Below are 13,557 nucleotides of genomic sequence, written 5' to 3'. Positions count from 1 at the left end.
AGCCAGTAGCCTAGCTCTGATCCTCTTGGCAGGCCAGCGTGCAGAGAGCGACCCTGCGCTGGGCTCCTGTCACGAGAAAAGTAAAATCTTCAGGCGCGGGGAAGGCTTGGCTGAGCCCAGACTTCTGCCCACACCACGGTTCAAAGCAACTCGCCGTAGATGTTGTAGACATCGCGCAAGAAAGTGATGGTGTTGAGTGGGGTTGGTGAGAGTCAAGACAAGCGAACAGAAGATACGTTGGTACCTAGGGATTCCTCATTGTCGACCTTTCAAGACCAGTGAGGTATGACATCACCACAGTCTCGTCGGCCAAGACTTTCACGGACGGGCTCTTCTCCGCAAGAAACTACGGCAATCGGCAGCATGGCGAAAAGTTTGAGGAGATGAAAGCAATCTCCGAAATGTGAAGTGGAACTTTCTTCTGGTGCGGATCCTGGAGGTTGCACTTACCTAAGCAGCTGTGAGTGAACGTGGATTTCACTCTTCTGGAATCCATCAAACAAGCAGCCTTGTTGTTGTGACATTTGTAAGTGGGTTCGCTTTCTGTGCTTCAATATGTTTGAAGTCAGGCATGTGTTCGCTGTCGAGAAGATCACAACCGCTTCTGCTGCAATGTTGTCGTACGATGGCAGCCACCAGTTACCCCTGCCCAACTTGAGGCTGAAATCATAATGTCAACTTCGTAATTGCACGTGTCGCGCTCCCCGAAGTCTTGGTCTGGACTCGGGTTGCGCGTTACTTGATTGGAACCCTGTTGTTCCAACTTTCCTGCATGTTGGTAACAATTGTCGATAGCTTACATGCCAAAGCATGTTTTGATTTGCATTCGTCCTGTTGCGTCTAATGTTGTAGTCTGTGTTGAAGTGGTGCCGTGTGTTCTATGACGAGCATGGTGAGATTACGGTGGTGGTTTCCGGGGTCCAGATGTCCAGACCCTTTCCGTGGGCTTGGTTGAAGTGAACACCTTAAATAGAGAAGACGTCAGTAGATGTGACAATGTGAAAGTGGGCCCCTGGTGCATTCGTGGTTTCGCATTTGATGGTGCTTCGGTCGTTGATGCATACAATTTTAACTCTCTTGACTGACCAGAGATGGCACGATGGCTATAATTCGCCCCTTACAAGACCTCTAAGTCAGCATGGCTTACGAACCAGGTGCCGTTGTTCGTATCGAGGGTTACGTTGTTCTGCACGACTTTGCCGAACTTCAAGCTTCCACTTTCAACAACTCCTCCTGCCACAGGCCGTTGCAGCTTGTTCTCGCCAGCAAGGACGGTGAAGTTCGCAATGGGGATCTCCCATCCGTTCCTGGTGACAACGGTAGGCAAGCCAAAGAAATTTGCATCGACCTTATCATGCGTGAAGTGGAGCTCGAAGTATCCACGATAGTACAAGTCCTGCCACTGAAGCTCGTCGTTCGCATTTTGCAGCCATGTGGAGTAGTTGTTGGCGGTGGCGAGGCTGATGTTCGCGCCGTATGGGCACGGTGAGGTAACAGCGCTACCGGCGAATTCGACACCAATGCTGCCAGCACCCGTGCTCTTGTTGTACTCCTTTTCGCCTAGCCAGACGAGGTCGCTGACCCATGAAGCATGGCTGTCGCCGGCGAGGAAGATGTTGTTGTTAATGTTGTTGCTGTACAAATGGTTCAGGGTGCGGTTCTTGTTCGCTTGGTATCCGTCCCAGGCGTCGTAGTTCACAGGGTTATCGTTGCCATAAGCTGCCGACTGGTTCACGCGTGAGAACACGATCTGGGACCCTATCACTCGCCATGTTGCACCGCGCTTGGCTGACTCTGAAAGCTTCCTGTAGAACCAGTTCTCTTGACGCGAGCCCATGAGTGATCGGCCTGCATCGTTCGAGATTTCGTGAACGTAATCGGTGTTCCAGTACAAGTCGGTGATTGATCGATCGTACTGACGAGTATCGAGCATCGTCAGGTCGACCAGCTTTCCAATGGAGAACGATCGCCAGATACGGAGGTTATCGTCCATGTCGACTTGCCTAATCGGCATCCACTCGAAGTAAGCACGGACGGCGTTCATCTTGCGCTGGTCTACAGCCACGCCTACGCCATCCTTGATGAAGGAGTCCTCTGTGTTGTTCAATTCAGCCTAGAAGAGATCAGTAAGCCTACCCGAAAGTGCAGCTAAGTACAACACGTTACTCACCATGCCGTCACGGTATGTGTTGTCCGCTACCTCGTGATCATCCCACACTGGAATCCAAGGGAACTTCTGGTGACTTTCGACAAGGTCCAAATCGGTACGGTATGTGGCTAGGCGCTTGCGGTAGTCGTACAGAGTAAAGATCTCGCGGTCGGGCAGGGGAATTCGTCCCAGGCTGTTGCCCCAGCCATAGTAGCCGTTCTCATATTCGTAGATATAGTCTCCGAGATGCACGACGTAATCAACCGAGTCCTGTAGTAACGTGTATTAGCGCATGGTAATGACCAGGTCGGTCAGTAAGGCGAACCTTTCGTGCAACATTGCCGTACGCATTGAAGAAACCAAAGGGATAATTTGCGCAGCTGTACACAGCAATGCCGACTTCAGTGATATCGTCGTCTGCGTTTGGTGTTGTCTTCGTTCGTCCAAGTGGACTCTTGTTGTTCGAGTTGCAGACATTGAATTGGTAGTAGTACGTGGTGTATGGCTTCAAGTTCTGGGCTTCAACCTAGGGCGTTATCAGCCAACTGAAGGCCATCCGAGTTTTTACGTAGTACCGTACCTTGACAGTGAAGTCTACATCGGAGCTGGTGTAAACCTTGCCAGAATCCACCGTGCTGGTAAGATTCTGATCCGAGGCGACCTTGTACTCCACGCAAACAGGCGACTTCGAGACGTGAACGTACTTCTCATTGTCGTGATCATACAAGGGAGCGTATCCAGTGACTGTCAAGTTTGACTGTGAGTTGTCGCTCTGCGGCGCAACACGGGTCCAAAGAATGACGCTGTTGGGGTATGGATCACCGGAAGCGACGCCATGAGTAAAGTTCAGGGTCGCTGTATCGTAACTGGATTGAGGATCATTCCTCTTGACAACCCTATGGATCGAAATCCCCAAAGCAGGGTGGTGCTCTGAGGGTGAACGATAGTTCAGGTTCTTCGACCAGCTGGCGCTGGCGATTGACGCCAATGGCAGAAATGGTAGAAACTGGAGCTTCATAGCGCTAATTGACTTCTAGAAAACAGAAGTGTAGTCAGACCAGCCTGCAGAGCAAAGCTACCGGCACTCTGGACCTTTTGTAATCCAACCAGAACCACACAATTTCAAAGCTCCTCGGAGCATCATGGGCTGTTTCCCATTCTGTTTTCTGCATTGACTGCGTCATTTCTGCAGGAACGGGAGCACTGGGGAGCCTTCAAGCGGTAAAATGCCAATCAAAGATCTCGATTGAAGCATGTTGCGATACATTCGACGGTGAGCCGTGCCGATAGAAGTAATACCGGGGTGGCAGCTGCGCAAACGATGTCCCACCGACCCATCAGCGGAGATAGCTCAACCCTGATTTGCTGTTCGTGAAGTCCTGTTCGGCTACTGCTCGAATGCGTATGGTCGTTTCGGGGGTATACGAAACCAAGAAGAACGTGTGCAGCAGGCTTCGGCTTGATTGGTGGATAGGAACGAAGAGCGTTGAACATGGTTCGCAAGGAAAGCTTGACAATGCTTCTGTGCGAAAGAAGAAGGTGCCAAAGGCGAACGGGCACCAAGATGACGAGCTCAACCGAGCCAGCACCGCTTTTAGTTCCTACATTTGTAATGTTTAATGGTGTTGAAAACGCGAGAAGATTAAGGTTCGTTATCGATAGCGATCTGCCAAGCTTACGTCATCCCTAATGCCAGTAGGAGCCCTTCAATGGGCTGGCACCCACATCCTTCATCCTTCAGTGACAACAACGATCATCTCATTGAGTCGCCCTATATTAAATACTTTCAAGCAAATACACGGTCGAACTGATCACTTTGTCACATTGTCGTATTAACAACTAGTCCCAGTGTGTCTAGCGTTGCGACAGAACGCATGAAGATGGCTGACACGCCGCGTTACTCAGCCGTCAGTATGCAATGAGCGAATTAACGACTGTTCAATGAGCAACAGCAGGCACCACGATACAGCTGCATCGCTTGATGACTGTGATACATGAAAAGTAGATAATGGAGGGTACTGTGGTCCTATCTTCTAAGATACTTACTGCGACAGGAGCAGAAAGAACATTTGGCCAACTACTTCCGTATTCGATCAACCAGGCTCCCAGATTCGGTCTTACATCAAAAGAAAATCATCAACACACCTTTACAAAATCCAATTCATCTTCAGAGCACATCACACGACCACTCATACCTCAGCTTAAAAGCGACATGTCATTCCCCAAGATCGCTAGAGATTAATCGCGCGGTACTGAGAAAGATGCTGGTCGAAAATGTGCCAGCAGAACACGTGAAATGGGGCTGGAAGCTTGCATCTCTGCGAAAAATGGCATCTTTTGGGTTGAATGTATTTTTCAGCAACGCCGAAGTGCTATCCGGGTTCAACTTGCTTGTTGGTGCAGATGGTGCATGGAGCAAGACAAGAAGTCTCTTCTCACAAGATCGACCACATCATTCTGGACTCAGCGGATGGAGCATGCAGGTCTCGAACGCCAAGGAAACGGCACCAGAAGCGTATGCCTTCGTCAACTGTGGCAGTGTGTTTGCATATAGTGATAGGAAGGGCCTGTTTGGCCAACAGCTCGGTGACGGAAGCCTCAACGTTTCCTGCTACGGACCGTACCCTGCAGACTTCACCAAACACTGCGGCTTCGATGCGGATTATCTGGAGGTTGCAAACAGTTACGAAGAGATCATGTTCAAGCATGCGCACTGAGCTCAAACCCTTACTGAGGGATGCAAGACAGACATTCTACTGACGCCTGGGGCACCGCGGCCCAGGATCGAACCTTTGATCTTGGGGCATATAAAGGGTTACCACGCTCTGCAACAACGCAGCGTTGGCTCAGCTCACGGTGTCACCATTACGCTAGGTCATGACTTCAGCTTGACCCTGTTCTTTCATTTGTTGCTCTTGCTGTGCACCTAGACTCGTGCAAAGTTTCCTCTCTTCCCAACAGACACCCAACGCCAACCCACCGACATTCACTCAACACACAACGCCTTACTATCTCAACTCCACTCCTATGCCACACCTTACAGTACAACTCCCCTCAATGTTCCGCCCAAATCCTCACTAAAATTAGTTAGTTGGTAGGCAGAGAGGGCATTTGAAGGAGTGAAGGGGTGTGGGCAGAGGGGTGAGGTGAGGTGTGGTGCCTACCTTGCTAAGGGACCGCCCTCGATCTCGTAGGTGACTTTGCCGCAGATTCAGGAACCTGTGCTTTTCGACATATTGATAGTTGCGTGAGTTGTGTATGGAGAGTTGGAGCGTTCAGGTAAAGGTTTTTAGGTGTTGCTGCAGTCAAGTAGTAGGAGGGGGTACTTATACGCCACAACAACCGGCAGATCTATAGCCGAAGAGGCAGTCGTATTGCACTTGCCTACATTCCGAGTGACGGCATGGCCCATCACTCCCAAGCAATCTTCACATACCCCTCAACATCCGCCCACAGCGTCTCCGGCCTCTCCAACGCCGCAAAATGCCCACCCTTATCATGGCTCTTGAAAAACACCAGATCACACGTCTTAGCAGCCCAGGCCTGCGGAATAGGACACAGCTCATACGGGAAGTACGAGTATCCGGTAGGCTTGTTTACTTGGTCCATCTTCTTGTCTTGTCGGTATGTGTAGATGGATGTGGGGAAGCAGTCGGTGAGCCAGTACAGTGTGATGTCAGTAAGGATGGTATTGAGAGAGGGCGTTGTGTTTGGGTCGGACCAGGCAAGAAACTTCTCCTGTGGTCTTGTCAGTAGGTTGTAGGGACACCCAAAAGCTTTTCGACTTACTCCAATCCAAGCAAGCTGAGCAACAGGCGAGCTTGCCATTGCGAACCCAATAGTAGCAGGCTTCGTTCCATGCTCGTGCGCATACGCTCTGCCTTTAACAAAGAACTTCTCCATGCGCTTCAAACCCTTTTCTTCCTGCTCAGTAAGCTTATCATCCTCGCTGGCCTTGTCTTGGATCCCATTGTTGAGCATAAAGTTGAGGTGCATGCCCTTGCACTCATCGTATCTTGCTGCAATCACACGAGAGACCAGACTTCCAATGTCGCCGCCCTGAACAAGGTACCCGCTTGAACCGAATCCGAGGGAAAGCATCAGCTTGTGGATCGTGCGGCCGATGTCGATGGTAGTCCAGTCTTTGTCATGTGGTGGATCTGAGGAAAGAGCATAGCCAGGAAGCGAGGGCACGATGATGTGGTATGGTAAGTCATCCGGCGTGTACTTCTTCTGCAGAAGCTCTAGCAGCGGTACAAACTCAAGAAAAGACCCTGGCCATCCGTGGAGAAAAGCGATAGGGATTGCGTCCGGCTTTGAGGAAAAGAGGGCTGCGAAGTGGATATCGTAGCTATTCCCATCATCGTCCTTGATCTGGGTTCTGAAGTTGGGCAGGGAATTGATGCGATCCTCTTCCTTCCGCCTGTACCATGTCAGAGCAGTAAGTACAGATAGACCACCCTGACATACCAATCGAAACTTTCTTGCCAGTATTGCTTCGCATCTAGCATCCATTTGCGGGTGACTCCAAACTCTCCATCTTCTCGCAGGTTCTCGTATGTCTCTTTCGCAATTGGGCTCAGCTTGAGCAATGTCTTGAAGTCTTGGAGCTTCTGCTCGTTGATATGCAGCTCAAAAGGTGTTGGCTGCTGGCTTGCACCGGCTGGCACGTTGCTAAAGGACTTCGATGATGTCATATTGGCGCTGTGCGATGTAGGTCTGATATGGTGGTTGTGATGAGCTTTCCGGTTGCTCTGAGGTTGTATTTATTTTTCTGTCAGTCATACAGAAGTGGGTGAAGCTTACAAATGCGCAAGTGGTGTTGTGTGTTTGTAATAGTCTACACGCGTGTAATGCAGATGCCTGCTGCTCGATTGGGCAGGTGATCGGCGGTTGACATACAGCAAACGCAGTTGTGCAACACCATCAAACATCGCAATGATGTGACTCACCATGATGAACGTCATGCTATCTCATGTCTTTTTCATCCCCGAAGGTGCGGTCATGCCAGAAAGTGAGTCGCAGATGTCGTCGATGCATCTTCTCTGCGCGGCATATTCATCACCACCATCCCTCTCATGTTTTGGTCTGTCAGCCTGACACTCAATGAACTACTGTTACTGAAAATCGATTGTTCTCCTGGATGACCGTTTCATGGGTGGTGCGACAGGGCTGTGTGCAGTGCGGAGGTCGCTAACCGTACTCTTGGGCATGTGGGGACTGAGAGCGACTAGTGAATTTGTGACAACTATTTCAGCCTTGCCCGTGAATATGCTACATGCCGCTCCTGCATTGCATGTCTAGACATCGATGTCAATGGTGAAGCGCACTTGCCTGACTGAGTAGAACACGTGAGCGCCTCGATAATAGCTGCCTTTATAATCAGTCCGTGCTGAGTCGACAATCGAGATTGTAGGAGACGCGACTCGATGACAGTCCCTTGTGTGGAGCGCCGGTGAGCGCGGCTTGTGCATCATGATCATTGATTGCGGATTCGACGGACTCGAACTAGTCGATGAGGCAAAAGCTAGTGACGACAATGACCAGAACTGCGGAACCATTGTGTTCCAGACTTACAACAAACTCGTTGAAACACGACAGAAGGACAGATAGATCGAAAGCGAGAACTTGGGTATATTGGTAAAAATGTAGAACTGTACAATAGAGCTCACGAGCTGTCGCTCAAGCGAACACCACAAAATCAAATGCGGCCCTCTCTCCACAAGCAAGAGAGCCGTTTATGTACAATCTTCCTGAACGCCTGCCTGTAGATACCGCTTATTTGCTGTGAGTGCTGACGAAGCTGGCCCTCCTGGCCTCGAGAACGGCGTCCTCATGTGTTGGGGGACCCTCGTAGTTGGCCTTACCCCAGACGAAGTACCAGACGGTAGAGACGAGGATGACGGCAGCAAGAACGACGGAAGCGTAGTTCATCGAGGTAGGGGTGACGGGAAGGTAAGTAGGCATGCAGAAGAGGGGTGTCGCAAGGGCAGACCAGGCTGTCACCTATGTTAGCTACTGTAATGTGATCTACAGGAAACTCAACTTACCGATGGCAACAAAGTTGCAAAACAGACCAAGCTTGCCGAGGTAGAATTGGCCCTCAACGACCTGCTTGCGACCGCCGAGCAGAGAGCATATGATAGGTGCAGCGTAGCTGAGTGTCAAGCAAATGACACCAACGCCAGAGAAAGCGTTGAAAGCGGCTGCAGCACCGAAGTAGATGAGACCGAGCGCAAGCTGAACAACCATGCTCATCATCATAGCGTTGACGGGTACATCGAACTTGGTATTAACGACCCTCCACATCTTGTAACCAGGGATACCACCATCACGAGCGAAGGCGTAGATGGCGCGGGACGAGGCAGTCGTGCAGCCGATACCGCAGAACAGGCCGAGGACCATGAGCGGGAGCAGCAGGCCGATGGCACCGCCTGAAGAGCCCACGGCGTCCACAATGATGGCAGGGGTTGGCTGACCGGACAGGAGTCCAGCGAGGTAAGCCTGGTCGGGCAAGACGAAAACGAGGGGAATGAGGAAGATGAGACCGCAGATAGTGTTTAGGACAATGGTGCCAACCATAGCCTTGGGAACCTGGGTCGCAGGGTGACGAACCTCTTCGCACATACTATAGAATAGTCAGCACGTGGACAATTACCAGTTTGAAATTACCATGTCTCTTTGAAGCATGTGTCGCAATGGGAATGAAAAGTCGCTTGGGTAGCACGACGAAGTTGCTGTGGGAAGGCTGCTTTGGAGAATTGCATGGGGTGAAGTGCTTGGGCAAGAACTGCGTGTCGCTCTGGCAGAAGTAAAGGGCATGCTCACGAGACAATCATTCCGGTCGAGGAGGTTGCGTAGGCTGCGTGGAGAAGTCCGACCATGAACGACCATCCGGGAACCCATCCAGAGCTAGAGGTGTCGAGGGTGGTGAAGACGTAATCGGCGCTGTGGCGTCCGTTTTTCGCAATGGCAAGCACGCACACGACAATGGCGATGACACCGGCAAAAGTCCAGAAAATGGCAAAGGTCTACGCTTGGTAAGTAACGCATTTATACGAGTCTGGAGGGAATCTCACATCGAGCCATGGGAGCCACTTGTTCGAAGTGACACAAACGATGTTACACAAAAGTGTGACACCAAGGAAGATCAGGTAGACCTGCCATGTTGTGCCTGCGAAGATGCCGTTTCCTTCTGCATCGGTGAACACATTGATACATGCCACGTAGAAGAGAGCAGTAGCGAAGTTGACGGAAAGAGTAATCGTTATGTTGCCGACGACGAAGCACCAACCACAAATCCATGAGGCGATCTTTCGGTAAGAAGGAGCCGCCAACATGAAAGTCTGGTAGTAGACACCACCGCTGGTAGGGTAGACACTGGTGATTTCTCCTAGCGATGCTGCAACGCAGAGGATAATCAGAGATACCGCAAGCCATCCCCAGATAATGGTAACGGGACCACCGTTGACGACCGGGTAGTAGAGCGTAGTGGCCAATCCGTAGGGGATAGAGGCCAGAACGAAGGACATGAAAGCAACCTGGAGAGTCGATCTTGAGCGTACAAGTTCGGCCTTGTAGCCCATGGCCGCCAGAAGATCGTCGGAATCGTTCAGAGCACCCTCAGAAGGGGCCTTGCCAAGGCTAACCTTCCTCCCCTTCTCAGAAGTGCGAGGAATGACATCGTTCTCGGCGGCATACGCATCTGACTGCGTACCGTACGCGTGGGTGGTACTGGCCATGGTGAGCGGTGTGGTGGAGTTGTCCTGAGGCTGGCCGGGGAGTGAAGGGGTCCTCTGTGTTGTCGTGAAAAGCTTTGCGACATCCCGAACGGGGCCCGCGCGAGCTTTGAAGGGCTGTAGATGGACGTCAGGCCGCGCCTGGTCCAGCTCCCTGCTAGCCTGGTGTGGGCAAGCTGTGTTAGCACGCCCACGCGAATCTCACTTGGGAGCCAGCGCCCGCCCCTTGGCGCGTGTCGGCAGTGGGTTGAGCCTGGTTGCTGCTGGGATGGTGCGCACTGGTGGCACCGAAAACACCACCGAGCCGGGGCGGAAGGTCAGCCGCAGCTACCCAGTCGATTTGCCTGCAAGGCTTCTGGAAGTGGGACAGAAGACGTCAAATTTTCCTGCCGTCCATGCCGGGGTTCATCTCCTGTCCAGGCGACACCAGGGCCAGCAATTTGCATTGCCCACAACTCGAGCGAACCGTGCGCGGCGATGAAGATCTGAACATCGAATGGAAGAAAGGCCTCAACGGAGAGGTGGAGTGGTCCTGGGACGTCGACGGCTGGTCGCTATCTACTTCGTATCTTACCATGCTTACCTGCAGCCAATGGACATTGCCGAACTGGCTGACCCGGCGTGCTGGCGTTGTTTGGGGGCTTGCAAGCTCAGTTTAAATCGTCGCAAAGATCCTGCCTGGTGGTCGTGTGCATCAGGGTCTCGAGATAACACGTGATAGGCTGCGATTGACGAGAGATCGTGGTGAGTGCAGCTAGGCAAGAAAAGGGGAATTGTTTGAAGATACGCTGCAAGATGTGCACTGTGGGTGCTTTGTTCGATGTTTCTCAACACTTTGTTCTTTCCTTGACCATCTAAATGTCTGACTTCGGAAAGCACACTGCGCACTCCTTACAGTTGTCGAAGGAAATCGAGCTCCACAGAGGACGGTTAGCTGCGGAGCAGTACCAAAGCTATAGAAATTAGCTAAAGTCCACACTACGAATACGAAAGTTCACGATTCCCAGTTCAATTGTCTAATTCGATACTCCACATGCTACGTCATCAGCATGCATTTCGAGGTTGTAGCACTGGAGAAACAACACCAGCCTCTCTTTGAGACACTTGACCTTCCACCCAACACGACCTACAGCCTCACTTCATATCAAACAACCTCCACACGCGACGAACTGCACGCCCGCATTCGCAATGCGGATATTGTTGTTGTTACGACAGTGAAGCTCGATGCTGAAACGCTGAGCCACAATGTCACACCGCGATTGCGTTACGTTATTGTCTCCGCAACTGGCACGGACTGCGTAGACCTCCAGTCTGCGAAGGCCCGAGCCATCCGTGTATGCAACTGTCCAGGGGCAAATCTGGAGGCAGTGTCTGAGCACGCGATAAGCCTCTACTTTGCAGCGCGACGCAGGACCGTTTTACTAGATCAGGTTACGCGTCGTCAGCCCAGTGAATGGAAGCAGAGGGGCAGTGTCAACACGTATCTGCGACTACCCGATGGCAAGCCCCCGTTGACATGTGGAGATGAAGTCCTAGGAATTGTGGGCTATGGAGGCCTTGGTGCGTGCTGCTCGCCCACGACGGAACGAGGACTGACCGGACGTTTAGGAAAGCGTATTGCGGCCGTGGGACGGGCCCTGGGGATGAAGGTGCTCGTGGCTGATCGTAAACCGTCCTCCAACCCCTCACCGGGAGATGCACTCCCAGCGCCGAATGCGGAAGATGGCCGTGTGCCGTTTGACGACGTCCTTCGACAAGCTACAGTTATCGTACTGTCGCTACCGCGAAACCCACAAACGCTGAACCTGTTATCCGCGGCCGAATTCGAGAAGATGCACCCATATGCACTGTTGATCAACATTGCCAGAGGCGGCATCGTCGATGAGGCAGCTGTCGTGAAGGCCTTGAGAGAGAAGCGCATTGCCGGCTATGCTACCGATGTATACCAAGTCGAGCCTGTTGGAGGACCAGAGGACACACCTCTTCTTGCGGAAGATGTAAAGGATTTGAACATCACCTTGAGCCCACATCTGGCTTGGCTTTCACAGAGGACGATCAAGAACTTGGGTGAGATCTTGAAGGCCACCACAGAGGCGGCACTCAAAGGCGAGTACATCAACGTTGTCGCTTGAACACAGTCAGAAGGTAATGCTGTTGACTGTGTGAGAGATGTAGGCGTCGATTAGTGGCCATGAGGGTCGAGGTATGCATGTGCTGTGCATGAAACACAGGCGTTCAAGGCCCAGAACTGGTTTGATAGGATGCACTTTTATGTTTGCTTGCGCAAAACGGTTGAGATGGAAATACGAGTTTAGAATGGAGGTGAGGTCACGGCGAGGCTGCCACGTGCTCTCGCCTGCTCCTTCCTTTTCTCAAACCGCGGCCTCAAGCTCGCAGCTACCCTGCACCTTCTCAATCGCGCTCATGTACCTGACACAATACATTGTCATTTTCTCGAATTCTCCCTCTCAATCAACCCAGCAGAGGTTCCGCTGACCGCTTTCTCTCGCCAGCAACAGCGCTGCACTCAGCCAGGGCACACCTTCCCTCCCTGGCTTTACCAACAAACATTCGGCAGCCTTCCAGTGGCATGGTCTGCACTTCTGACAGACGCACCTCTGACGATCTCTCAGGAACGGGTGCGGCACGGGCAAGAACCCCACACTTTGCAAGCTTGACATGACGTACCGCCATGTGTGCCCAGCAACCGTCAAGCAAACAAGCGTCTCCGCGCTCAAGGCGCCACTACTCCCTCAGTACCCAGCCCTTTGCTTTGCGATAGTCGTTATCTGCACTTTCCGAATTTCCGAGATGGTACCTTGGCTGCAGGCAAGGCCGGACCACAGCGCCACCTGGGCATGTCTGGTCAAGTCGCACAACCACAGGAAGATCCCCCAGTAATTCGACACCGGGCCCGGCTCAGTGCTCACATACCAACATGCTGGGTTACTCTACAGTTACCTGAGACGCACGGTGAACACCATAACAGTAGCCCAGTATCTTATTTGCTGGATGCGGAGCTGTGGGCAGACCTACGAGCAGATACTCGCAACCTTTCCGGCGGCATTAGAAGCTCTACTGTCATACATCGTGCCCAATGGTTTGATGGACTCGTGCCTGTCGAAAGACGGGCAGAAGGCGATGCACCGACGGTACCTCTGCTCGAGAGTACAGTAGTGAAGGCACAACGAGACGATCAAATGGAGAATGGCATGAGGTCGAATGGAGAGGAGGCTGAGGAGAGCAAGAGGGCAGACGAGGTTGACAGCCCCAGGCTCAGCGATAGACATACGCCGCAACGGGTGTGCGACAAGACTGTAGCACCATTCTGAAGCTGCGTTGAGAGCAAGGTACTTAGGCTTGAACAGTACTAAGTGTTCTAAACATGACCTAACAGCCACTGTCTTCCTCGACCGTCACTGTAATAATTCGCAGATACGGCGATGGCCGGTGGTCTGATGCCCAGCAGCTTCGAATCCTGAAGGTGTTCTTCTGGGACGTCAGTAGCTATCACGAGTGGGGCTCGATTGAGGTGTTCCTCGATGATTCGATGAGGCTTTGAGCTGAGTCACTGCGATCAGGCTGCGCGAACTACCCACACTGTCCTTGGTCTGCCTCGTGTAGTTTTGCAGTGTTATAGACAGCCTACAATGTAGTTGCATACCGGTG

General features: G+C 52.1%; 5 protein-coding genes across 5 annotated transcripts; 2 read left to right on the top strand and 3 right to left on the bottom strand.

Annotated features, from left to right (window-relative positions):
* Positions 1–1,049: 1,049 nt before the first annotated feature.
* On the bottom strand, positions 1,050–3,201 carry BU25DRAFT_402608 (phosphodiesterase/alkaline phosphatase D precursor). Its single transcript, XM_033705051.1, has 4 exons — positions 2,730–3,201; positions 2,475–2,675; positions 2,171–2,419; positions 1,050–2,113 (listed from the first exon to the last, which is right to left on the bottom strand). The coding sequence occupies exons 1-4, from the start codon at positions 3,165–3,167 to the stop codon at positions 1,118–1,120; spliced, it is 1,884 nt and encodes a 627-aa protein (XP_033556737.1). The 5' UTR covers positions 3,168–3,201; the 3' UTR covers positions 1,050–1,117.
* Positions 3,202–4,198: 997 nt separating this feature from the next.
* On the top strand, positions 4,199–5,213 carry BU25DRAFT_210503 (uncharacterized protein). Its single transcript, XM_033701195.1, has one exon. The coding sequence runs from the start codon at positions 4,411–4,413 to the stop codon at positions 4,864–4,866; it is 456 nt and encodes a 151-aa protein (XP_033556736.1). The 5' UTR covers positions 4,199–4,410; the 3' UTR covers positions 4,867–5,213.
* Positions 5,214–5,560: 347 nt separating this feature from the next.
* Positions 5,561–6,846, bottom strand: BU25DRAFT_352244 (epoxide hydrolase 1; the record flags this gene model as incomplete). Its single annotated transcript, XM_033703399.1, has 3 exons — positions 5,561–5,887; positions 5,939–6,572; positions 6,620–6,846. The coding sequence occupies 3 exons, from the start codon at positions 6,844–6,846 to the stop codon at positions 5,561–5,563; spliced, it is 1,188 nt and encodes a 395-aa protein (XP_033556735.1).
* A 1,081-nt stretch (positions 6,847–7,927) lies between these two features.
* Positions 7,928–9,891, bottom strand: BU25DRAFT_352030 (amino acid transporter; the record flags this gene model as incomplete). Its single annotated transcript, XM_033703382.1, has 4 exons — positions 7,928–8,148; positions 8,200–8,777; positions 8,978–9,180; positions 9,229–9,891. The coding sequence occupies 4 exons, from the start codon at positions 9,889–9,891 to the stop codon at positions 7,928–7,930; spliced, it is 1,665 nt and encodes a 554-aa protein (XP_033556734.1).
* Positions 9,892–10,937: 1,046 nt separating this feature from the next.
* On the top strand, positions 10,938–12,020 carry BU25DRAFT_352222 (glycerate dehydrogenase; the record flags this gene model as incomplete). Its single annotated transcript, XM_033703395.1, has 2 exons — positions 10,938–11,448; positions 11,497–12,020. The coding sequence occupies 2 exons, from the start codon at positions 10,938–10,940 to the stop codon at positions 12,018–12,020; spliced, it is 1,035 nt and encodes a 344-aa protein (XP_033556733.1).
* Positions 12,021–13,557: the final 1,537 nt, after the last annotated feature.

Source organism: Macroventuria anomochaeta, assembly GCF_010093625.1.
Source record: "Macroventuria anomochaeta strain CBS 525.71 unplaced genomic scaffold BU25scaffold_44, whole genome shotgun sequence".
NCBI lineage: Eukaryota > Fungi > Ascomycota > Dothideomycetes > Pleosporales > Didymellaceae > Macroventuria > Macroventuria anomochaeta.
Note: the sequence above shows the minus strand (reverse complement) of the source record. Positions and strands in the feature narration are given on the sequence as shown.

Excerpts from the sequence above, each read along its gene's own strand:
- BU25DRAFT_210503 (XM_033701195.1), top strand. The coding sequence starts at position 4,411 with ATGCTGGTCGAAAATGTGCCAGCAGAACACGTGAAATGGGGCTGGAAG.
- BU25DRAFT_402608 (XM_033705051.1), bottom strand. The coding sequence starts at position 3,167 with ATGAAGCTCCAGTTTCTACCATTTCTGCCATTGGCGTCAATCGCCAGC. Across the intron at positions 2,676-2,729 it reads ATGTAGACTTCACTGTCAAG|GTTGAAGCCCAGAACTTGAA; the intron begins GTACGGTACTAC and ends ATAACGCCCTAG. Across the intron at positions 2,114-2,170 it reads ACACATACCGTGACGGCATG|GCTGAATTGAACAACACAGA; the intron begins GTGAGTAACGTG and ends GATCTCTTCTAG.